At 37.1% G+C, this 24,562-nt stretch overlaps 3 protein-coding genes across 11 annotated transcripts; 1 reads left to right on the top strand and 2 right to left on the bottom strand.

The window, feature by feature from the left end:
• The first annotated feature begins 946 nt into the window (after positions 1–946).
• LOC103440006 (probable GTP diphosphokinase RSH2, chloroplastic) lies at positions 947–6,868 on the top strand. 4 transcript variants are annotated; one of them, XM_017333451.3, is made up of 19 exons: positions 947–1,054; positions 1,152–1,524; positions 1,618–1,676; positions 1,784–1,915; positions 2,052–2,192; positions 2,325–2,381; positions 2,471–2,565; positions 2,689–2,821; positions 3,136–3,303; positions 3,439–3,629; positions 3,784–3,850; positions 3,984–4,117; positions 4,394–4,460; positions 4,675–4,737; positions 4,825–5,075; positions 5,378–5,507; positions 5,818–5,910; positions 6,100–6,285; positions 6,392–6,868. In XM_017333451.3, exons 2-19 carry the CDS (start codon positions 1,221–1,223, stop codon positions 6,683–6,685), a joined length of 2,565 nt encoding a protein of 854 aa, XP_017188940.1. In that variant the 5' UTR covers positions 947–1,054; positions 1,152–1,220; the 3' UTR covers positions 6,686–6,868. The 4 variants fall into 4 exon arrangements, with proteins under 4 accessions (XP_017188940.1, XP_070681647.1, XP_070681646.1 ...); XM_070825546.1 differs by lacking the exon at positions 6,392–6,868 and adding an exon at positions 5,993–6,027; XM_070825545.1 differs by having other exon boundaries at positions 959–1,059.
• A 786-nt stretch (positions 6,869–7,654) lies between these two features.
• LOC103440005 (uncharacterized) lies at positions 7,655–11,074 on the bottom strand. Its single transcript, XM_008378676.4, has 8 exons — positions 10,854–11,074; positions 10,415–10,531; positions 9,784–9,864; positions 9,564–9,612; positions 9,282–9,378; positions 8,893–8,945; positions 8,545–8,607; positions 7,655–8,200 (listed from the first exon to the last, which is right to left on the bottom strand). Exons 2-8 carry the CDS (start codon positions 10,513–10,515, stop codon positions 7,922–7,924), a joined length of 723 nt encoding a protein of 240 aa, XP_008376898.3. The 5' UTR covers positions 10,516–10,531; positions 10,854–11,074; the 3' UTR covers positions 7,655–7,921.
• Positions 11,075–11,602: 528 nt separating this feature from the next.
• LOC103440004 (protein TOPLESS-RELATED PROTEIN 2-like) lies at positions 11,603–19,926 on the bottom strand. Of its 6 annotated transcripts, none has more exons than XM_008378673.4 (25): positions 19,567–19,806; positions 18,924–19,155; positions 18,405–18,584; positions 18,056–18,169; positions 17,806–17,964; positions 17,382–17,559; positions 17,067–17,300; positions 16,793–16,931; positions 16,605–16,714; positions 16,282–16,351; positions 16,134–16,207; positions 15,960–16,055; positions 15,788–15,883; positions 15,556–15,683; positions 15,070–15,304; positions 14,815–14,982; positions 14,546–14,656; positions 14,329–14,475; positions 13,935–14,045; positions 13,633–13,815; positions 13,326–13,454; positions 13,124–13,219; positions 12,588–12,773; positions 12,264–12,436; positions 11,603–12,149 (listed from the first exon to the last, which is right to left on the bottom strand). In XM_008378673.4, exons 2-25 carry the CDS (start codon positions 19,001–19,003, stop codon positions 11,942–11,944), a joined length of 3,405 nt encoding a protein of 1,134 aa, XP_008376895.1. In that variant the 5' UTR covers positions 19,004–19,155; positions 19,567–19,806; the 3' UTR covers positions 11,603–11,941. The 6 variants fall into 6 exon arrangements, with proteins under 6 accessions (XP_008376895.1, XP_070681644.1, XP_070681645.1 ...); XM_070825543.1 differs by having other exon boundaries at positions 14,546–14,653; XM_070825544.1 differs by having other exon boundaries at positions 14,546–14,653; positions 18,924–19,152; positions 19,567–19,763.
• Positions 19,927–24,562: the final 4,636 nt, after the last annotated feature.

The raw sequence follows: 24,562 nt of genomic DNA, 5'->3' as shown, positions 1-24,562 counted from the left end.
TAAGCTGAAAACTGAAAAATAAATCAACAAAAATAGTATTGGGGCCCAAAATTATTGCAGAAATAGAACTTCATTTACAAGAAAATCGACAAAAAGTCTTACGTGAATTTTCAAAACCTCAGGGTGCAGTGAAGGTGAAAGCATATAGATTTTACAATGATTTTTGTACGAATTTGCAAAATCACCTAGAAATTGTGATGGTTAGCCACATTTGTTTGGAGAAAAAAAAGCAATTTTTTTATTTTTACGAAATATTTTTCATCATGCTTAAGAGTAACTTTATAAGGCATTTAAAAGCGGTTTTACCATTGAATGAGTCATAAATGTATTTTTAATTGAATATTTAAGTCGAAAACTTGGACAAAAATTGTAATGGGGGCACAAAGCATTCCCAAAAAGGGACTTCATCTACAAGATTTTGAACACAAATTCTTCAAAATTTTCAAAACTTCAAGATGCGGTGAAGGTGAAAGCAAATAGATTTTACAGCGATTTTTGTACAAATTTGTAAAATTGACTGGAAACTATAATGTTAGCCCACGTTTTTTTTTAGCAAAGTGCAAATTTTTATATTTATAAAAAAAAATTGTCATGATTAAGAGTAACTTTATAAAGTAGTTGAAAACGGTTTCACCATTTATCGAGCCATAAAATATTTTTAATAAACAGGTCATTGTGAGGCTAATCCATTTAATAAGGTACCGTATTTCTCTTCATTTGTAAGTGAGAGGTCTTAAGTTCAATTGTTGCCAAATACGAGTTTGAACAAAATAAAAATAAAGAGCTCAAATTAAATTAAATTTTTGGAACTTTGAAGGTATATAATAAAAAGTGAGAAAACGATTGCATTTGAGAAAGGAAAAAAATATGCTGCAAGGAGTAATTCCACGTGTCAGTGTCTGAAAGAATCGGAAGAGAGGCTTATCTTTTTGGTGGCCATGGAATCATGAAATGCAACGGTCGGTTGTCCCTCTCAACAGAAATCAGAAACGAAGCAAGCAGCGCTTTGGACTTGGCTGGCTATTAGCTCGCCACACATACCTACAACGGAGCGGTTACGTATAACTTGTTTTCCTTATTTTATTTAATTTTTTATTTTATTTAAATATCTGGCAAATGTTATTAATTTCATTTTTCTTTCCTTTGCTCAGTTGGCAGCATTTAGCTAACTACCACAACCAACTGCCAAAGCATAATTCAGCATGCCTTCTTCATGAGTCATGACATGCCAAAGCTCCACCACCACCATGTTAGCCCACAAATTCCACCGCCTCCACCTCCGCAATTCCCCCCAGTTCCGATGCGTTCTGGACCAAATCGCCCCCAATCTGGCCGTCTCGGCGTCCCTCAGCTCCGTCTTCACCTCTGCCAACGTCATCGCCGCTGCCTCCGGCTCCAGCTCTCTCCACGGTGCCGTCACCTCCACCATCACTCAAGTCGCGGTCACCGCCGTCGCCATCGCCTCCGGGGCTTGTCTTTCCACCAAGGTCGATTTCTTGTGGCCCAAAATGGAAGCCCAGCCAGGTGAACAAATTAACTTCCGTTTTCCATTTCTGGTTAGCAATTAAACCTTGATTATCTATGCTTAAACTTAATTAATCAATGCGGTGGGTTTAGGTTCTGATGTGGTGGAGGGAGTGGACGTGACTGGATATCCTATCTTCAATGATCCAAAGGTTTGCTATCCTTTTATTATCTGATTACTTCAAAATATATACAACTGGTCTGCAATTCCACTAAAACAATTTGTGCGTGTGTGTGTATGTGTGAACTGTGAAGGCAGGTGCAAAAGGCTGTTGCATTTGCTAAGAAAGCTCACCACGGCCAACTGCGCAAAACCGGAGACCCTTATTTAGTCCATTGCATTCATACAGGAAGAATCTTGGCCATGCTGGTTCCTGCAAGCGGCGAGCGAGTATGAATCTTTCTTGCTTGTCACCCTGTACTTTTACTTTCACTATAGTTTACTGTATACGTACAGCCCCGTACAAACAGAACAAGTTTCTATTTTATCCCATCAATTCCATAAAAGAATTTGAAGTTTGGTGCAGGCTGTTGAGACTGTTGTAGCCGGGATTCTCCATGATGTGGTGGACGATACATGTGTAAGTTTCTCCGATATACAACAAGAGTTTGGTGATGATGTCGCGAAGCTGGTAGCTGGTGTTTCCAGGTTAAGCTACATAAATCAGGTATCGTAGCCTGGTTTCATAATTTGGATTTCTATCTTAGTAATCTGGATTCATCTGATGTCGAATATGACACAATTCACCTCTGAAATTTGAGGGATAATAATTTTAATCAACTGGTCTCATTATCTGCAGCTTTTACGGAGACACCGCAGGATAAATGTGAACCAGGGTAAACTTGGTCATGAGGAGGTGCAGAAATCACTATTTACATCACCATATAGAATCAGTAATACTACTATAGTTTTCCATGTCTCATGTTTGCACTATTAATCTATCAGGCAAATAATTTACGAGTTATGCTTCTGGGCATGGTTGATGATCCACGTGTTGTGCTTATAAAGCTTGCGGATCGTCTTCACAATATGAGAACAATGTACTGACTCTAAACTTCCATGAATATTACAAGCTCATGTTGTTCCATTTACTTTGCTTATCCACTATGAAGTTTTAGGCTCATAATATTGTTCAATGTGTTGCATTCTATAACGTTTTACAGTTATGCTCTCCCGCTGCCAAAGGCTCAAGCTTTTGCAAGGGAGACCTTGGTAATTTGGTGCTCGCTGGCTTCCAGATTGGGTTTGTGGGCAATGAAAGCTGAACTGGAAGATCTGTGCTTTGCTGTTCTTCAGGTCTGATCACAATCTTCCTTTAAAGTAGTTGTGGAAATTTGACATATTAAGCAAGACAATATAGAATGGTGAATGTTTTATGTATCTAAGACGGGAGATAATTGTATGTTGTATGGAACCCAAACGTATCCTAGGGTAGCTCCAATTTGAAACTAGGTATTATGATATTACCTTTAGGTTCTGATATAGATGTGCGATTGATGCTGTTTAATATTTTTTTTAAAAGTCAGTTCCATGTCCTTGCTATACCATTTGCAGTTCCTTCCCCAATTGTATGTTCTAATCCAGTAAACCTTTTTGTATGTCATAAACAGCCTGAGATGTTCAAGAAAATGAGAGCTGATCTAGCTTCTATGTGGAGCTCTAGTAACAAAGTAGGAAATTCAAAAAGAAAATCCAGTTTGATGTCCTTAAATGGAAGAAGCTCAATTTCCGACAACGAAGGGCCCGTAGCAGTTGATGAAGATGTCACAACCATGAAGGCAAGAATTTAAAAGAAATTTTTTAACTCCTATCTGAATACTGTATCCTAAAACTGTAGAAAGTGACATTAAAAGTATATGATTATATTTCAAGTTAAGGTCACTGCTCAGATCTTTTTTGTAAATTATTCTCAGGATCTTTTGGAAGCTGTAGTGCCATTTGATGTATTGTTAGATCGAAGAAAACGGTCTAAATTTCTTAATACTCTAGGACAAGGTCTGGAGACTCACAGAAGACCAAAGGTTGTGCAAGATGCTGGAATTGCTTTGGCATCTATGGTAATTTGTGAGGAGGCCCTCGAGCAGGAGTTGATCATATCAACTTCGTATGTTCTTTGCTGTCTCCATTTTCATTTTCTGCTTGCAATTTTATGAAAGTTATGTGTGACCACGGATAAATGTATATGTCGTTATACAATGTATTTGCTTCATTGTCAGTTTGGCTAATGTTGAGTGTTCCAAACCACGTTATGTTTTCAGTTATGTTCCAGGGATGGAAGTAACTTTATCGAGCCGCTTGAAAAGTTTGTATAGCATCTACAGCAAGGTTTTAATGCAACTTCACAATTTAATATGTTTGAAGACTTATTTGCTTGATTTTTGCAGTTATCACCAGATAAGCCCTTACATAGAATTCCCTCGCAAGTTTTAACACATCAAGTCTGTCTTTGCACTTGTAGATGAAACGGAAAGATGTCAGCATTAGTAAAGTTTATGATGCCCGTGCATTAAGGGTAGTCGTTGGAGACAATAACGGAACTTTGCATGGGCCTGCTGTCCAGTGTTGTTACAGCCTTCTTGACATTGTACACAAGTAACCAAATTGAACTTATCTTCTTTTTTGTAATAATGTAACACTTGCCCTGCCCCCGACATTTTACTCTTTTCTTTTCTTTTTGTTTATTTGTTGTGGGATCTAGTTAAGTAATGGAATGGGGTAATTGTATGCATTAATATGATCACATATAGGTTTAAATTAAGGGTAATGTGAATATGTGATAATGTTACTGCCAGCAACTTAATGTTTGACTATTGATAGAATTATTTTGCATACAAAGATCGGCTTATGTCTAGAATTTGTTATGTGCAGGCATTGGACCCCAATTGATGGTGAGTTTGATGATTACATTGTCAATCCAAAGCCTAGTGGCTATCAGGTCAGTTTTCCAGTTCATGATTCCACTAGTTTTAGAAGGTCGATATAAATGATTTGGCTCCGTTTTCTCAGTTCCTAATAGCCTCCGAGTCTCCGGCCCTTGAGCCATGTTGGACTATTCTGTCTGAATGTGGTATATGTATTATGTAATGTACATGCCTTGTGCCTTTATCGGAGTCCGCTTTCAATATCTTACCGTGAATACCCTTCTGCAGTCTCTGCACACTGCAGTACAAGGTCCTGACAGATCACCTTTGGAAGTTCAAATACGAACACAGGTGTCAAATGTCTTCCAACTTAAAGGAGATTATAGTTACTTGTTATTATTGTTCTGACTTGGCTGATAATCATTTCATCTTTTTTAGAGGATGCACGAGTACGCTGAACATGGACTCGCAGCACATTGGCTTTATAAAGAGACTGGAAATACGTTTTCTAACATAAGTAGCACGGATGAATCTGAAATAGACGTATCATCCTTTTTACCCAAAGATATTGAGATTGAGGACCAAAGTTCTACAGAAGATGATTTTTCTCAGAAGTATGATTTGCTGAAAATTGGACATCCAGTCCTTAGAGTGGAAGGGAGTCATCTTCTTGCTGCTGTTATCATTAGGTATGTAACTACTTGATGTCTATACTGATAGAAGTAATTCCGACAAATCTGATCAATCCCAGATTTCCAGCAAAGTCTAATTATGAAATCATATCTTTCTGATTATGTAATCCTTATATGTACTTTCTTGTAGTTTACGTATACTTGTACATCAAGGCTTGTATTCATATATAATCATGATCAATACAATCCTCAGACTCATCGAGGAATTCAGAAAACTTACCTTGTGCCATATTCTTTTAACATGAGTTACTCTATGAGCATTCCAGTGACCAAGTTTTGTGTTAAACTTGACATTGCAGAGTAGAGAAAGATGGAAGGGAGTTGATAGTTGCAGTGAGCTTTGGACTAGCTGCTTCTGAAGCAGTAGCTGATAGAAAATCTTCTTTCCAAATAAAACGGTGGGAAGCCTATGCAAGATTATACAAGAAGGTTGACTTTCTTTATTTCAAAGATTGACTCCACTGCATAGTTTCTGAAACTTGACTCGTGGAAAGAACTCGAGATCTTAAGATAGTTTGTCACGTAGTTGCCCTGCTTCCAAAGTTTCTTAATCTTCAAATCATCCTCGCCTTTGTCCCTTACGTTGATTTTTCTGCAGTCAAATTACATTAGTGTCTCCCGGTTGAGTTCCATCATGCTTTAACTCCTTCAAGTTCGGTAGTATATGGAGAATTCTGTAGAGGTGCTGTCGGTATAGAGAATATCAAGTGACCCCATTTGCTCTGACTTGGTATTCCAGGTGACGGATGAATGGTGGTGTGAACCAGGACATGGGGATTGGTGCAACTGCCTAGAGAGATATACACTCTGTCGAGATGGGATGTACCACAAGGTATGTTTAACATGTACTTCCTGAGATTTGTACGCAATGCAGATCCTTCATACAACTCAATGATCCTCAAAATCATCTACAGTAACCCAAGACACAAACCAAAGCATACAAGTTATGGTGGGTACGAATAGATTATATGATGACTGTAATTGCTCTCTTAAATAATTTAACCAGCGTATCCTTCTGCAGCAAGACCAGTTTGGGCGATTACTTCCAACCTTCATTCAGGTCATTGATTTGACAGACCAAGAAGAATCGGAATATTGGTCTGTTGTTTCTGCTGTTTTTGACGGAAGAGAGCTCGACGATGTTACATCCGCAGCAAGCTTTAGCTCAGTTCCGTCAACTTCCATGGAAACTAGCATCAACAACAAGGTTTTACTCTGAATGCATACAATTTTAATTATTTAGCGTGGTAGTTGCTTGCGAAATAAACTTAGTGTCTAATCGATGCTAATTAATATCTGCTTTCGGATTCTAGGTGCGTTTGTTGAGGACCATGCTGCGATGGGAAGAACAGCTACGCTCAGAAGCAAGTCTTGGACAAGCAAAGCATAGCAGCAAGTTTTACCGCAGTCCAGGTTCTGTTGTCCTTGGAGAAGTGGTGATTATATGGTGGCCCGATGGTGAAATAATGCGGTTGAGAACCGGCAGCACCGCAGCAGATGCCGCAAGAAGAGTAGGACTGGAGGGAAAACTGGTCCTGGTTAACGGTCAGCTGGTTTTACCCAATACAAAGCTCACAGATGGCGACGTCGTTGAAGTCAGAGCCTAAGAAATTTGGAAATAAAAGTCTCATTGTGAATACTGTGTAATTAGAGGGAAGAAACTCTTATGTCCTGGTTCTGTCTGTATTATCTGCTATTTATTTCTTCCAGGATGAGATTGAACATATAGTTCAATGTACATATGACAAAGTTTACACTCCAAATTAAAATAAGAAAGTAGATTTCTGCTACCTGCGGTTACAGAGTGGTTTCAGGAGCTTTAATTCTCTTTTGAATCCTAAGAAGAAAACTCAGAAGTTTCAGGTTCCTCGCCTCCTGAAACTGATAAGTTTAAAAGATAGATCTCGAAGGAAGAACCCATAGGGGTTGTTGGGGGTGTGCAAAAGGTGTAGTGGCACAAGGCCCAAAATTTTTTAGGGGCCTCAAAATTTTTGATCCTCCCTTATATATAATACGAGTATAAATTTCTAATAGAAAGTTTTAAATTGAAAGAAAAATCATCATCATTACAATTGGTTAAGTGGAACTTAATATATTAATTTTCTACTTTTTTTCTAACAATAAAAAACTTGTATATTACTTTCTTCCACTTTTTATTAAGCAATAAAAAACTAACTAGTGTATTATTTCCTTCCACAAATACAAACACATTTCCATCTCTCTTTTAGCTATGCTCCATTGTTTTCATAGCTGAATCCTAAATCATGACTTTATTTTGGAGATTATTCAATTAGTAAGGGATGCTGATTTCAATTAAGTTTGAATATTGATTGTTGAGCTTTCTATGGATATATTGTCCAATAACTTCTTTTTTTTTAAATAAGGAGGGTCTTTTTATTAAATTCACATAGGCCTCCAAAATGTTAGAGACGGCCCTGGAAGAACCATGTCTAGCTAGTAGGAAATTAGGTGGATATACAGGCTGTCCTTGCTCGCCACTTGAAATGTCCATATATGGCTCTTGACATTTCTCTTTGCCTTTCCCCATATCTCAACACCAAAAGCATTGTACCAAGTGATGTGGGCAAGATAAACTTGCTGAACAAATCCCTTAAAATAAATCATCCGAAAAATTGTAACTACATCATTTAAGCATAAATATGAATAAGAATCTTCCCGGACCTATGTGGCCAGCCAGTATCCGTACTTTCCGGTATTAATTGCTGCTAACCTGCAAGCCGGAGACCAGAGTAAATGATCCAAGTTCCTCACTTAGAAAACTCAACCTCAATAGGTAGGGTTAATGCAGGAACTGATGAGCTGTTGACTACATCACTGGAAAACTAAGAATTATTGGTCTGCACTGAATTTGCGTCTGATGATCCAACTATATCTTCAAAAGCTTCCACGGCAATGGTCATGTCATCGTCGATATCAGCTTGCTCTACCTCTGCCATAACTTCATCGCTATCGCCGCCTACCACAGGTTCCACCCCATTTTGCACTGAATCAGAGTGAATTTTAGGTTCTTCAATTGCATTGTCTGGTTCAACTGAATTTTGCACCGTGGCTTGTGGATATGGATCCGTTGAGACTGTCAGCATAGATGTCACCAATAGATTCTACAAGCAAGAAAGTGCTAGTTGTAATGCTACGATTCAAAAGGTTTAAGAAAATGAAACTAATAATATGCAAGTTGTAGCTTTGATATACTTCAATATTAGTTAAAATAAGGCGGCAAGGATTTACTTGAGGGGAAGAGTTTTTTCAGCCCAAAAAATAATAGGTTAGAGCAACCTTATATTATTTAAACTATGGAGGCAATGCTCGAAACCAATGGAATAAGTAAATGGTCAAGGAGATAGAGCAACCATCAGTGGCGTCAGGTGCAGTGAGAAAAATTGTCAGATTAAAAGAATATCAGAAATAAAGGAAAACATTTGCATCGGGTTTTTTATTTATTTACCTTTTCTAATGCAAGAACAAGCTTTGAGAGATTTGGATAGATTCTTTTTGCATCCAAAAGGATCTGTTTGACAAAAAATTCACCAAAAAAATAAGAACTGGTAAAGATAGAACAGGAATAGTAGTATGTTGAACGTATCAGACAAAAATATATGCAAGCACTCGCTAAAGGTAGGCGGTGAATAGCGCAGTAGGGTGAAAAGAAGGGCGAGAGAATAATAGCAGTTCCAGAAAAGGCAAGATATATTCAACCCATCTAGTTCAATAATCGGAGCTCAAAAAGTGTCAAACAGAGATGAATGACACAATAATGAAGCATAATACAGAGATGTAAAGACAGAATACACACCTCGCAAAGCCTCTGAAGGGTAAACAGAGGACCTTCGGTAAAACTATGAAGAGCTGCAATGAAGAAACAAGCTACAAGCAATTATGATAGAAAAAGGGAGTTGAAAATTCTATAAAACTATAGACCCTAACACCCATAGACTAGAAATTTTAGCTCCACATCCTCTTTTGTGATTGTTACGCCTACTGCCCAAACCTTGATTTGACTATTAGCTATAGTCCAAGTACATCATCCCACCCATTTTTCACCAAAACCCAGAATGACCTAGACTGCCAGTACATGAGACAGTGGTTGGGTATTAGATCACACAGATCTCAATGAATACCAAAGGGCAGTAACCCATATGACGACACATCAATCAAGTTATATGATCAGGCGAATGAGGATACCTTCATCCAACCTCTTCACCAGCTCAGGATAGGTTTCTCCTAAAGAAGTAATTTGCTGCTCACTTGCCATTTTTTCCTCAGGATACTCCAATAGAACCTTCAAATCAAAGAATAAGAGCGATAGAGAGATGGAGAGAGAGAGAAAGATACATATATCATAAACAAGGAACTAGAAAGCAATCATGCACAACCATTAAGAGTGTTTGCGTGCATGTGCAAGCATGCATACAGTGACAACCATAAATAGCTGAAGGCCAAACATGTTGGCATACTTCCCCATACCTGCTTCAACTGAAAGGATAGCATGCTCTTTAATTTGTCCCAATCATGCCTGTAACATATGAGTAACAAGAACGGTTAACTACCAAGCAGAATGTTTGTTTTTCGTGCATCATACCAAAGAGTAAACACAATCAAATACGCATACATGACATGCTCCAAAAATAATATATTAATAACTAAACACGGATGAGGGAGTTACACAATGAAGATGACAGCTTACCAAAATTTCCCAGTGGATGCAATAACTTCTAGCACGTCTCTAACTTCTGCTTCAGAAAACTCCAGCTTCGACTCTTTACATCTAAAATATCAAGTTCACCAATACTTTCATAATATGAAATCAAAAAGAAAACAAATGAGTAACACAATTTGCACAGAGAAGACTTTTAAGCCCTCAATAATACGTGAAAAAGTAAATTTCCATAACATCGTCTCAATCATAGGGGAAAACAATTACCGATCCCTAAAAGATGGAAGTTACTAAAAAATGCATATTGATTAGATCGATTAACAATTGAATTTCTACTGGACTGGATAATATACTATGATAGGGCAAACTAAACGAAAAATAACCTGATCCCTCACTACATGAACGTGAAAGGTCTCTGATCCTTAAAATGTCCCTCACCCTCATGGTCAACAACACGTTGTATTTTGTTATCAGTGAAAAGCATCAATAAGGCCCTCTAGTCCAGCACATCGAAAACCTAGAGAGTGTACTTTCACTGCAGCTCTTAACCAACTAAAGCTACAAGTGCCTTGCAAACCAATTTAAATCTAAAATTCGATAAGAACTTCAAAATAAACTGTGTATGATATATATTCAAATGTAGAGGGAAAGAAGAATTCACAGATTATCTACGCCATCGGGAAGCATGGCCTCCTGTTGATGATCAGCATTGCTGGTAGAATTCATTGAGGGCTGTGAATTTTCATTTGATGGCATCTCCATTTAGAGCCCTCTTAACCTACAATTCATGATTAAAATCACATTCACTTGAATTCTTCAATTTTAACACAAATTTGAATTCCAGTAACTTGAAACTCGTAATAACATGAACAAGTAAAAAATGCTCCTGCAATAAGTAAATTTTGAAATTTTATGCTCCCCCACTCCGTTTGGTTGCCGAGAAAAACCAAGCCAGAAAACTCTAACTCGCACTAAAAAGATGAAATAAATACGAGCAGTCAACAAAATTTCCGAAACTTCTTACATCTTTTCACGGCGGGGCGTTTTCCCGGCAACCAAACATAACATGAGAGATTGAGTTAGAGATGAAGAGGACTTACCAAGCTTTGGGATTTTCTGAGAGACCGACCGACCCGACCCGAACCAAATCGAATCAATCGCTGTTTAGAGAAGAGAGAGAGAGAGAGTGGTCGTAGACTGTAAAGACAAGAAGTGTAGAACGGGAAAGTCCCTGCGACTGCGAGTAATCTCGTCACGTGACCAACAACTGTGGGTGGGCAATGCTCATCGAGGGCCATTGTGACTAGAGCCTTATCTACCTGCGTGACTGTATTTTAAGTTGATTTTGTAATGTCATATGTATTTTGTTTAACAAATAAATTAGTGATTAGCTTGAAATACTGTTCTAAAAAATTCTTATTGCATGAAAGTTCTTCCTTCGTCCGTATTGTTTTTTGGATTAATTAGTATTTTTTCCTTCTCCATGGACTTATTGGGTTGATATCAATTGGAGTGGGTGACAAGCAATGTGTGTGGATTAAGACCCCATATGAAAAATTACCATATCTCGCAGTAATTTAAGATATCTCGGAAACACTTCTCAAACTCGAGTGCAGAGAATGAGTGCATTGCTCTATCCAACTTGAATAATAGAATGATGCACTAGTAATTTAAGAGCTCTCGAAAACCCTTCTCTTACTATATTATCCTTGATTGCAAAATCGTCGATGATTAAATCAAGTCCCAAGTTCAAATCCCCTTCTCCGTTAATTGAAAAAAACAAAAACACTATACCGTCTTGACCTTTTTGAGACATTTTCTTCGTGCATGTAGTAAATAAGAAGCGCAGTAATAAAACAATAATTCATTCCAAAAACCATTTACTTATGTGTACTATAATTACGTATTAAGGGGAATAAAACAACCTAAAATACTGCCGGAAGACAAGTTGGCCTTTTCATGGTGTCTTCCAACACATTCTGACAACGAAAATATACAGAGATTCATCATACTCTCCCTCCCTACAACTTCATTCGACAAAACAAATACAAGATTTACATAGAATAATAAGCAGCCGTGAACCAAAGCAGTGGCTCAAATTAACGAAAAATTGGAAAATGTACTAACTAAATTTCCTGAAACTGCACCATGAAATTTATGTCTACCCTTCATTTCATCGATGCCACCATCACCGGGAAGGATGCTCAGATGCTTGGCCGCTAGGAGAAGGATTTGACGAATTGGAAGGGCCGTTGTCTTGAGGGGGCGCCCCACCCCACTTCAGCTCTGCATCAGATGGTTCAACTACATGCACTGAGCCGTCAGTCATGCCAAGTGCAATCTGATTAGGCTCAGAAGGATGAGCTGCTATAACCAAAGCATAGCTGGGGTTTCCGCTGCAGAATATTTTCCATCAGCGAACGGCAAATGAACCTTACAAGATCTCATATGTAACTCGAAAAAACAAAGTTTTTTATTCAATAAACAGTAGAGTACTCTTGTCCGCTCACCTGAGAGAAAATGATGGTATATAAGCAGTAGGTGCTATTCGACATCTGAGTCTTAAGGTATCAGCATCAAAAACTCCAACAGCACCGTCACAAAAAGAAGCATAAACCAGTAGACCATCGCATGAATATATTGCACTTGATATGGGAGCAGTGAGTGCATCTTTCGGAGACCACTACCATCATAGAGGTGAAGAAAAGTCAAATTACAATAATGGAAGGAAAAATCAATTAAAAACTGAAAATCAAGAATCTTGCATATTGATCTGCCGAAGCAGAAACATCAATGAGAAACTATGATACAAGGACTGCCAGGTGAAAGCTTACCGAGCACAAACATTCAAGCTTGCAATCGTACACAGCAACTTGGCTTTCATGGGCAACCAACAGGTGTGTGTGATCATTATGAAACTGAACTTTTGTTTCTCCAACCATCGGGGGTTGGCGACCAGCTGGTGCTTGTATGAACCTTGTTTTCTTTTTCTCCCATCCATCAATGCTCCACACACATAACTGCAACCCAGTCACCGAAGCAAATAAAACTCTCATGCAATTAGAATCTATGGACTAAAAAATCAAATAATTACAATTAAATAAGAGGATCAACAGCGTCTAATATGTTCCATTTTATGTACTCAGTGGTCGGAAAACAATCCTCTATCTGGAAGTGGATGAAACACCTCCATCCATATTATTCTCATCTTTTAATTACGGCATTACATTCACCTCCCATCACCCCCAAAAAAAACCAACTAGTAAAATATGAAACAAATAAATGAGCAGCAAGTTCAATGTTTTCCTCGATGATAGGAAAGAACTGCTATGCTTGTTATAGAACTAAAAAACTCTAACCAGTCACTCACCTGGGTATCAGCACCTGAAGATACCAGTACATTATGGATTTGGGAAAATGCAAGGCCAGTAATCCGATTCTGGTGACCTTTCAGTTTGGTTTTGACCTGAAAATCTCATCCAAGGTTTAGCTTTTCAGATAACCAGACAACTCAGCAAAAAATCAAAGACATCAAGCAGCAAATACAAAGAAACCCAAGGAAGATGCCTTACCTCATCAACCCTAACATTATATATTAATATAGTAGAATCCTCCATGCCAATTGCAATTATATTATTGTCTTGAGGATGAAATGCCAAAAAAGTGGCTGCGGGAGGGGGAGATACAAATGTTGTCATGACCTGCAAAGCAGTTACCAGGTGCACTTAGTCAATAAGATAATTAAAACAAATAGCAATCTGTAAGAATGGCTATGTCGTTAAGGGTATCAGCCCTATATATGCCGGGGTTCTCTCAGCCAGACTAAAGATCAACGAAATGAGGAGGAAAACACAAAAATGTGAGGCACCAATAACATACCTTAAATGTCATCATGTTGAACAAAGAGACCTTCCCACCAGATGCAGACATGACGTAAGAATCATTCTTGGATAAAGCAATGCATGCAGTAGACTCCTCAGCTGGTTTATTGTCATTTACATCGTTAGTCATAAGAGTTCCATTGGGAGGCTGCCACAACTGTGGTGCAACATATGCAGTAGCCTGAAAAAAATTAAAAAGAAAAGCATAAACAAAACAAAAACCGCAAGGTAGAAACCTATAGCATACAAATAAAATACACAACAGGCACAGATTCACTTGAGCAAAGACACAAGCCATACCTTCCCGGATGGATTCCTTTCATTACGCTGCCATTTCCAAAGCTTGTGAACAGCATTGGAGGCAAGGGCTAACAAAGCCAGGCCATTGTTGGTGTACATTAGTCTCACAATCTGCCAGTAGGAAATAATTTCTTCAATTATGGTATTGTGGAATCTACATAGTCTAAGTAAACGATCTAGTTCACTACAGTAGATACGTATTTATTGATTAATTGGCACCAGTTTTAAAAACAAAACAAACAAAAGTTATGTTCACTAACCAAATAAAATCTGCTTCATTTTGGGTAAAAAAACATGAATAAACAAAAACATCAAGTTAGGGTTTTCTGTCACATTTTATACTCCCCCACAGAGAAGAGAATATATAAACTCATCCAAGGTCTGTCCTCTATACCTTTCCAGCAATTGTAGAGTCAGGAAGTCGGAGAGCTTTCATTTGAGAGGGATCCGCAACATCAGAAATTTTCCAGCTCTTAATCTTGTCTATATCATCAGAAATCCGTGGTTTAACATCAACAAGCCTGCTGTTCTCCATAGTACCCTGCAGTGAAAAACCAATATAAACCAACGAACATAGAGAGCATAAACAATTTTATGTAGCTTAAACTTACTAGATTACTGATAGACACAGTTGGTTGTATTCTATCAGGACGTTCCAGGGCTGGAGCAACAGCGTTAGGAACATTCACAATGGCGCCTATGGCATTGACCATCAGAGGCTGCTAGAAGAAAATTAACAAAAGGTAAGCAATAAAACTTGACATGTGAACCTGGATAGCAAAGTAGAAATATAACTATTGATAACTGATCAGACAATCAACAAATAATGTCATCAGGCATTTTGCAAATATGGACTTAAGGACCACAGAACAAAACCTACCTTAGAGTTGATGGGCTCAGTAGTGCCTCTATTTTTCTCCATAGCCCTTCCCTCCAACATTCTAATCAAGCGCAAGCCATCATTATTTGCTAAAATCTTAATACCACTGTCATTAGTAGCTACAGCCAACAGTGACCCTTCTTTATTGAATCTCAGTCTAGGACTAGGCTGCAAAAATAAAAAGAGTAAAACATTTAGTGACTTATTCACTCTTCAAGTTGAGTGGTGTTGATATGTAAAGAGAGTGCTACTGACAGGCAAACCGCCATCTGCATCCACAGCTGTCAACACATTGGTATTGTCCATATCCCAGAACTTAATTTGAAATTCATCACCAGCAGCTAAGAATCGGTTCCTTGTTGTGTCAAACTGAACAACATCTAAAGAGCGTTTTCTAAAACCAGAATATGTCCTTTTGATAGCCCCTTCACTCTCATTCCACTCCACCAGATGGGATTCACCTTCTTTACTTGTTCCGCATGAGAAGAGTCTGCATGCACAATATGTATCATCATTATGTAATATGCATACGTATGTATTTGAGATATAAAATGAATGGCTTACGAGAGAAAATTTTCAAGTGAAATTTCCAGGAAAAAAAAGGGAAGCTGTATTTTTCATCCTATAAAGTCCGACACATTAGTACAGAAAAAGATTCCATGCAGATATATTATTCCAATAACTTAATGTCAAACTATAATCTGCAATAGACAAATATATATAATGGAGTACAAATTTTACCTGGTTCCATCTGCACTATATGACATCATAGTGCACCAAAGTCCAGGCGCATCATAATCCACTCGTGATCCCAAGCAATCATATAGCCAAGCTTTAATCTTCCCGTCAATGGCAGTTGAAAAAATGAACTGCCACAAGGACAAATGGCATTGTTATATAATAGTCAGGAGGATGGGAGCTTATCTGAAAAGACAAAACAAACCTGTTGATAAGATTATAAAAAGATATAAACCTGGATATTTTCTTTGTAATGAGGGCATACTGAATACACAGGAGCTTCATGGCCTTCAAATGTATACTGTTTGCGTCCGGCTACAGCATCCCATACCTGTTGCACAGATGTTTATAATCAGGGATCCCAAATCTCTTCCAAGTATGAAACCACATCAAGTCTTACAGCTTACCTTAATCACTCTATCATCTCCACACGTAACAATACACAATTGCTTGTTGGGATGAGCGAATGCAATGTCATTAACACCACCAACATGAGCATCAATCTAAAAGATGAGACACATAGTCAATAATTTGTACATTGTCATTGCCCAGGGAAAAAATTATATGAAGTACAATCTTACCTCCAAATGTTGTCTCAGTTCTCCAGTTGGATTGTAATTATATATCTGAACAATGTGCTTAGAGAATGCAACACCTGGGAAATATAAAAGGCAGGTCATGAATGTCATCTCACTAAAAAGATGCTGTCTGAATCAGGAGTGTACATACCCAACATAAACCCATCTGGCGCCCATACACAACGATTAACTGATATTGCAGCATCATTCACCAGAGCTGTCTGAATCAGGAATGATTTTCAAGTACAATCAGTTACTCTTCTAGATCACAATACTTATGTACCAAAGTTTAGTATAAAGGTGTCAACTACCCTGGTCTTGGTGAAAGTATCATAAGAATAAGACTCAAAATTATATCTTCCTTGAACAATGGTTATGAGTTTGTAATAGACTGAAACCCATCATGCAACCCATTACTGACTATAAAGACAACAGGAAAGCAAGTAACAACTACAAAGTCATAGCATACAGTACCTGCAACGGTGTTGACGCGGTTTGTATATCCCAAACCTTGAAAGGCTTATGTACCAACCTCTCCCGGGACCCTACTTCCCAGAGGCTGATATCACCAACATTTGTTCCAACTACAAACAAAATAATTGAGAACCTCAGAAAAATGAACCAAAAAACAACTGATGATCAAACTAACTTCAAGTACAAACCTAGAAGAATAGTTTGTTGTTGTGGATGGAAGTCCATGCTCATCACATTAGATCCTTGACTAAGGGTACGAACAACAGCCTTGGGAAGGTCATCTTGTGAATAGACATTGGAATTATGCATCACACCAGAAAAGGACACCTGAAAGACCATGGCGACCATAGGTATTTTCGTCATTATTTTTACTAGAAGAATGGTGAGGGAGATCTTAGTGCTTACTAAAAGTAACGAAAACATGGTAACTGAGCTTGCAAAAATAATTGTTTCGTGTCACACCTCGTCACCTTGACCAGTGCGAATACGCTTCATCAAGTGCTCTGAATCAGCTGATTGATAATCCATCCCTGTAACACCTGTAGGGGTCCTTGGGTGCTTCAGGAAAGCAGCTGCACTAGAAGGCTGCATACCAGGAGGAGCTGCTGCAACACCAGGGTGGGGCAAAGGAGGGTTAGTGCTTGACATCCACCCAGCAATGGCACCAGGAGATGGGGAGACAACAGGTTGAAATGGCTGCACAACGATAAATAGTCAATCCCAAATGCTGTTAGAAATTGTTGCACTCTCTTATGCAGATGATTAGGTGCCACTTACACCAAGGGCACCAATAGGAGGAAAGGCGCCAGCCTTTGGAATTGGTCCTACAAGGGGACTATTTGTGGGTGGAGGACGAGATCCGTTAGCAGTTGGAGTGCAAGAATGATCCATAAATAGTGTTTTAATATCAGGGTTTGGACGGGGATTCTTGCAAAGCTGGTGCTGCCAATTGAGACTGACATGGAAATGAGCAACTCTTATCAGAAGAAAATCCAACATTGGCAAAATGTTATTTAGCAGATCAATCAGTAATTATCTATCAATTAGCAATTACAAATGTATCCTAATATCCAAAAGAGGCAAACTCGCTACAAGATTATCAGGCATCTAGTGGCATAACCAGAACCCTGTATAAAAAGAGGTGATCACTGGTTAATGACAAACTTGCACAAAGTAAGTTAAGAGTAGATATGAGAATGACCTCTGGTTGATTAACGTTCGGAGTCGTGAACTTTTGAAGGCTGGGAATGCAAGCTTATCACGAAATAATGGGTTCGCCTCAATGAGCTTTTTAAGTTCTATAAGCATGATATTCCGAGCCGATTTTGTGTCTCCGTACTTGGAAAGCTGCTCATTTTGCCTGATGATGCAATACAAACAGAGAGAATAAGGGCCAAATACAAGGCAGACCTCCAGGTTAACAAAGAAGCAACAGAGGAAACAAGCAATACCTAAAGTTATCAAGAGTAAGCAACTGGGTGATCTCCTTGAAAAGTTCCTCATTAAATGATGAAAAAACCTTAAGGTCCTTCACAAGAATCTCAACAGCCCTTGCCCTATCCTGCCTGACAGAAGGAAACAAAATAAAGTTAACCAATCAAACAGCTAAATAAAGGAACATTGAGATTAAATTATACAGCACTACCAACTGACACTGCTCAGCATTATTTCTTTCCTTTGATTGCATTTATCAGATCAATTTGGTATCAAATTTTGGCAGTCAATCAATTACAAAATTCAGCTCTTTGCATCAACTTCAACATGCTCACGAATGTCAAAAGCGATAGTTTTGAACCTCACCTGTCAAGAGCTTCCAAATACTTCTGCTTCCTAATTTCAAAAAAAATCTTCATTGAATACCGGTTGTCTTCAACTTTAGTGAAGCCACACAAATAGCGCTCAACTTCATCCCACTCTCCAGCCTGGACTTGGTCCTCAAAATGCTTCATATTGAAGAAAAAACCAGACTCTTGCTCAAGCCTAAGTGTAAAAAAGAAGCACATTATATACAAAGACATGGCATTAATAATTTAATATTGCGTTTAAACCCAATTTATCTTGCTCCTTTTTTTCTGCTGAGAAAGGCGCGGAAGAAAAAGACAAATGCAAACAATAGAGCAAGCCACCACCCAGCACAATCTAAGGCTGGCTTCGAAAGCCATTTTTGTTTTGTAAGCTTCGTATCGGCCATATAACTCAAAACAACACAAAATCCCGAAAATAGACAGAAATGTTTCCAATCTTCTCTTCCCCAAATTTTCCTCAGCAGAACAAATAGAAAATCAGACAGAACAAAACAGACTACGGAATTAAACTTACTTATGAACTGTTTCCTTGAACTTCTCCTCATCTAAGAACTGTAAGATCAGGAATACCAGCTCCCTGCTTAACGAAGACATTGCCCCCGGTAATCCTAAACGCTCCAGCGCAAAGATCAGAAAGTAAATCAACTGCAATTTATTTGGGTTCAACCCGAACCACTACCCGGATCCAAACAGACAATGAGAAATCTTTAACTTCCAGAAGCTATTTCTTCTTCTTCACCTCACTTCTGGTGCACAAAGTAAGAAGCTTTATTTCAAACCATTCATCAAAGACCTCCTCAAATCACCAAGTTATGCAGAGAAAGAACCCACAATCATCTAAATTTCTTAATGCCTCTAATCTCCGGACAAATTTTCATAAAAATCCCACAGGAAAAAAGGCACAAAATACCCAAATAAAAAACAAGACCAGAAAACCTCTAGTTCAAGCAATCCAGTTGAGATAAACCCCCAATAAGCCTGAAATTTCAGCCTTTACAACAAAGATCCAACATTTAGTACACGCCCACATGCGGCAGCATAAGTTAAACACAAAGACCCCTAATTTTGAAGCTGGGATTTTACAAATTATTGTGGAAATCTGTCTTCCTTCACATGGCATGTAAATCAAAGCTCAGAGAAAAATAACAGAGCCTTACTGGGTCACCGGAGGTCACCAGAGGGAAGCAAAATGAAACATTTTTTTCTAGGGTTAGGGTTTCCTTGTGAAGCTCGTTTGCTGTTCTTCTCCCCTCTCTTTCTCTCTCTCTGCTCTCCCTATGTGTGCGCGCTTTGCAGCTTAAACTCTGCAACAACCCTTTTACTTTCTCTCTCTAAAAATGTTTACTTTGTATCTATCTCTTTCTCTTTCTATATCTTTATATACTTTTTTCTCTCTCTAGGACAAAGACAAAGCCTGTGCTGTTTTGTGCTTTTTCTGGGGCTCTCTCTCTCTCTCTCACACTCATTTTTTATTATTTTTTCATTGTTTTCCATTTATGTTTGTATATGCAACACGTAATCCTTCTGTCTCCCTCCATTATCTCTTTCATTATCTCTCTCTCTCTCTCTCTCTCTCTCTATCTGCTTTCTCTTTCTCTCACTACCTGATTTTTCTTACTCTATATTGGACTGTAGTGGCTAGAGCCTGTACGCGACAGAAAACCCTAGGCGAGGTGGAAATGATGGAGTGCAGGAGGGTCCACCATTGCACTGCCTGAGCTCATCTTCTGATTGGCCAAATGGACTGATGGACCATCGGCAAATGTTGACATTTGGTTTTAACTTTCTGTGTGGCTACCAATGACCATGCCCCTAACGGTAACATTTAATACGTGGAAGTGATGGATTTAATTGTTTTTTGTTCCAAACCGGGGAATGAGAGGGACTCGTATCAGAAAGAGAAGAGGCCTAATTTAGGTCGGCAGTCTTCATTGGTTTCTCTTGCAAATTTTGCAACTTCATTAATTTATGAATGGCTGCCGAGTATAAGTTTGAGTTTTTAACTGAAAATTTCACGACCTAAGTGTATTAGGTTAGTATGTTGCCTTGCATTTAAGTTTAAATTTTCATTACAATATCTAATTGTGAGGAGTATCATACCTACTTATGACCAGTTGATCGGGGTTGTATAGTTTCATTGTACCTTAATCATAGAAATTTAAACAGCCAAATAAAACTTCATAACAGATGTAAATTAAGTCAGTTGATTAAGGCACTTTATATGGTCTTAAGTTTGAATATTTGTTTCCATGTATTAGAGTAGTTAATGACCGAAAGAAATATTTGCATACCTTCAACAACCACTTTGTATAATGTAAAGTCCAAATCAAAGTGTCACATTGATTTTCAATCCTTTTGTGATTGAAAATGATGAACGGTGACCTTCAAAAGTTACGTCGGATTTTGGACAATGGCATGGACGTGATGTTTGTACAGTCATTTTGTGTCTTCCATCGTATTTTTTAAGCAGAAAACATAAGACATCGATGAATGAAGTTTTTTTTTTTTGGCTAGAAGATGAATGAAGTTTGATTAGATTTTTTGATCGATTATTTTCTCGAAAATAACAGTTGGCAATGAACGAGACATTAAATTAATGCTAATCTTGTATTTATCAAACCCAACAAAAAAAAAGTAATATGTGGTTATTTTTAATAAATTAAATTAGTTTGTCCTCAATGTGATCGACTTCTCAGTATGCTCTAAATATATTTTTATAAATAAATTTCGTATAAATTAGTTTTTTAAATACAAACCAATTGAAAATCATGAGATGGACGGATCAACAAAATGATTATCTTGATTCATTAAATTATAAGATTGTTTGAGTATAAATCTTAGTAGTATAAATAAAGCTAGCTGCTTGTTAGACAATAGCAATTACATTGATCGGCGACGATGGAGAGATATTTTCATAGGACTTGGATTGTCTACCCTCCCATTTCGGTGCTCTTCCCGTGCCCTTTTATTTTGTGTGGTCACGGTTAAGCCACGTCAACATTTTATATTGTTTTTTTATAAAAATAATAAAACAAAAAGAAATAGTAATATAAAATGTTGACGTGGCTTAACCGTGACCACACAAACAGGAGGGCACGAGGAGGGCACCGAAATGGGAGAGCAAACAATCCAAGTCCATTTTCATAATATGAATGATGGAAGCTTTTGCTTTTTTTTCCTTTTTTTTTATACAAAAAAAAAGGTTAATTAAAGAGAGAAACTTTTGGTGCAACCATTTTTAGTAAAATCAAACAAAAAGAAATTCGAGTAATAGCGGATGAGGACCTATACTAAGTATAAGTGTCTTAAATCGAGTGTTCAACACTAGTAATAACATCGGCAATAAAATTTGCTTTGCGATAAACATGAGATCAAGAAATAAAATAATAATGAACTAACCAGAGATCTGATGTCGTAAATGATTGTCCTCTTTCGTCAAAGTGCACTACACTTGTTCAAATGATGGACGCTTTTGTGCTCTCCACCAAACATGAAGAAAAAGGATGTCTAAATGCATGTGTGTATGAGGGAGAGAGAGAGACTTTGTGTGCATTTTTACGCAATCCATGTGATTGCTTTTTTGTCGCAATTGAATCATCATCTATTGGGACCTTTGTATTGTCCTTCATTGCCACCCACAACCATACGTGTGTGTTAATCTACTTGATCTATACAGTATGCCGGCTTTTGTCTAAGTTCGAATTTATATTAGTTAGTGTTGCTCGCGGAAATGTGCAGTGTCGTTTTATATCATAACGTTAATAGATTTTATATATAGAATCTCAGTTGAGATTTTAAGTTGCGCTTGTTACTGTTAATTTATTTTATCACTTATACTAGCATATGTGAAATGTTGTTAGGCTTCTCTCACTACTACCAAATTGATATTACATTGGAATCTCAACTCCCCTCATCATATCAAAGCAAGTTAACTACTTATGAAGATCATTTGTGATTGTTCAATTAATGTACATGTTGTGCCAACAATTAAGCATAGATGTCGTTTTCATGTAGAAAGTATTTGGGTGATAAGTTAAGGCATGAATATATATATAGATGTCGTGTTGCATAAATTATCCTTCGAAAACATACAAAAACATGTGTCACATGGTGCTCCCACGCCACTTTAAGCCTAGTGCAATTATCCTTTTTCCTTTTTCCTTTTTCTTCTTTTTTTCCAGAATATAAGGCAACCCATAAAATTTTAAAAAATAATAAATAAAAAGTGCTATCTCGGGTTTACAGACAAAAAAAAAAAAAGAATATGGGAAATGAACAAGGACCACCATTCAAGTTTCATTTATTATATACAACGCGATAGATTTATATTAAGGGTTCAAACTCACTATTTACAAGACTCAATTTAAACTATCATAGTTTACTCAAAATTATGTGAGGACGATGTATTTAAACTTCAAAATTTTTGAAGAGAGGAGTAGCTCATAGAGAAGTCTGAACAAAAATTGTGAAACTCGTGAAGTCATTTTCCTTTTTTTAGAGAAATATGTCGAACGAATACACCTCATAACGTTCAGTGTCCATAAAATAAGTACATGTGGACAAAATATGTATTTATTTTATTAGCACTGGATGTCATTCACTCGTGCTTGCACTCTCTTTTCTCCTTTATTAGAGTACTTTACGATTTTTAATGTGTTGTGTTGTTGGATTGTACTATCTATACACCTAGTTTTATTTCTCATACAATCCACTAAATTTTCGACTGTCAGATTAAATGAACTAAAGAAAATCAATGAAAAAAAAATAACAAGAGTGTGAGAAATAAAAAAAATTTTGACATATAGTAGATTGTATTTTTGTTTACCATCCTAAAGTAGTGGTGAACCTCACCACTCTCTTTCTTACTTACCATTATATTAGTTTAATTTCAAACTTAGTTTAGCATATAAATTAGGGAACTTTAACGAAAAGCACATGGTACTGTTCACTTTAACGAAAAACCACATTTTTACACTAAAAAATCAATCCTGGTACTATTCACTTTACCCTTTATTTTGTCCTTATCATTAAAACTCAAAGTTTTCAAATCCTTTTCATTAGTTTTCTTTATAAATTAAGAAGTATTTTTGCTCACGTGAATTAATAAGATGGTGACCGTGACTCATGTCCCGCCACGTTACCCTACCTCGTACTTAATTACCAAATTTACTTCCATTATTTTCTTCTTTTTCCTTATTTTCATTTGTGGTCCCACTACTTTCTACCTCTCCGAACAATAAATAATTTTATATTTCAAGACTTTTATTATGAGGAATCTAATTTATTATCTACCAATCAATCTGTCATTGTCCGGCCTAGTGCGAGGTAGCTGTCTCCTATGCATGATAAGTACAATCGCTTATCAGATCTGACCTTCGATTTGTGTTCCCACTTTCCTGACACGAATATATAGGATAATTTTCTGTCATCTCACTTTAACGTCAATTCTCATATCAATATTATAAAATATTATGTTAAAAATATAAAATGACAGAGAGTTTATAAAAAATCTTACTTTTAAGAGTCTCATTAACATTACTCCATCTTTTACACTTTACACACATCTCTCAATTTTTTTATCATCCATTCAAATAAAGTAAAACAAAGTGTATGAAAAGTAAAAAAAGATACGTGAATAACACCACCCAATATTTGCTTTCTTTTTTTTCTTCCTAGATCTAAATGTTAGGGATTGTTGTATGTAATACTCATACCTTGCTTTCCTCTAAGAAAAAAAAAAGTTACCGTAACGATATCTAATCTCTTTTCTAAATCTATACGCAAACTTTCTTATTTTTAGTATTTGAATTGAATAAATAAATACAAAAAATAAGAACAAAATTATAGAGACATGTATAGAATGACAAAAAATTGTGAAAATTGTTTTTTTTTAAATATTTAACTTTAAAAAATAAAACATTGACACTGAAAAAGATTTGGTGCGCCTAACATTTTTGCAATATTAAATGAAGTATAAATCAGTGTACCATAATATGTAGTGAATAAATGATGTGCCAACTTTTAATTAATATTTTACACTCCCCAATTAAAATTAGAGAGGTTGTGGATGCATTTGTGAACTTTGATAGGGACTTTAAATTATAATTAATGGATCATAATCTTAGATTGGGTTTGGGTCCTTTGGGACCACTT

Source organism: Malus domestica, chromosome 07, assembly GCF_042453785.1.
Source record: "Malus domestica chromosome 07, GDT2T_hap1".
NCBI lineage: Eukaryota > Viridiplantae > Streptophyta > Magnoliopsida > Rosales > Rosaceae > Malus > Malus domestica.
The sequence above is the reverse complement of the archived record's forward strand: the minus strand, read 5'-3'. Positions and strand labels throughout refer to the sequence as shown.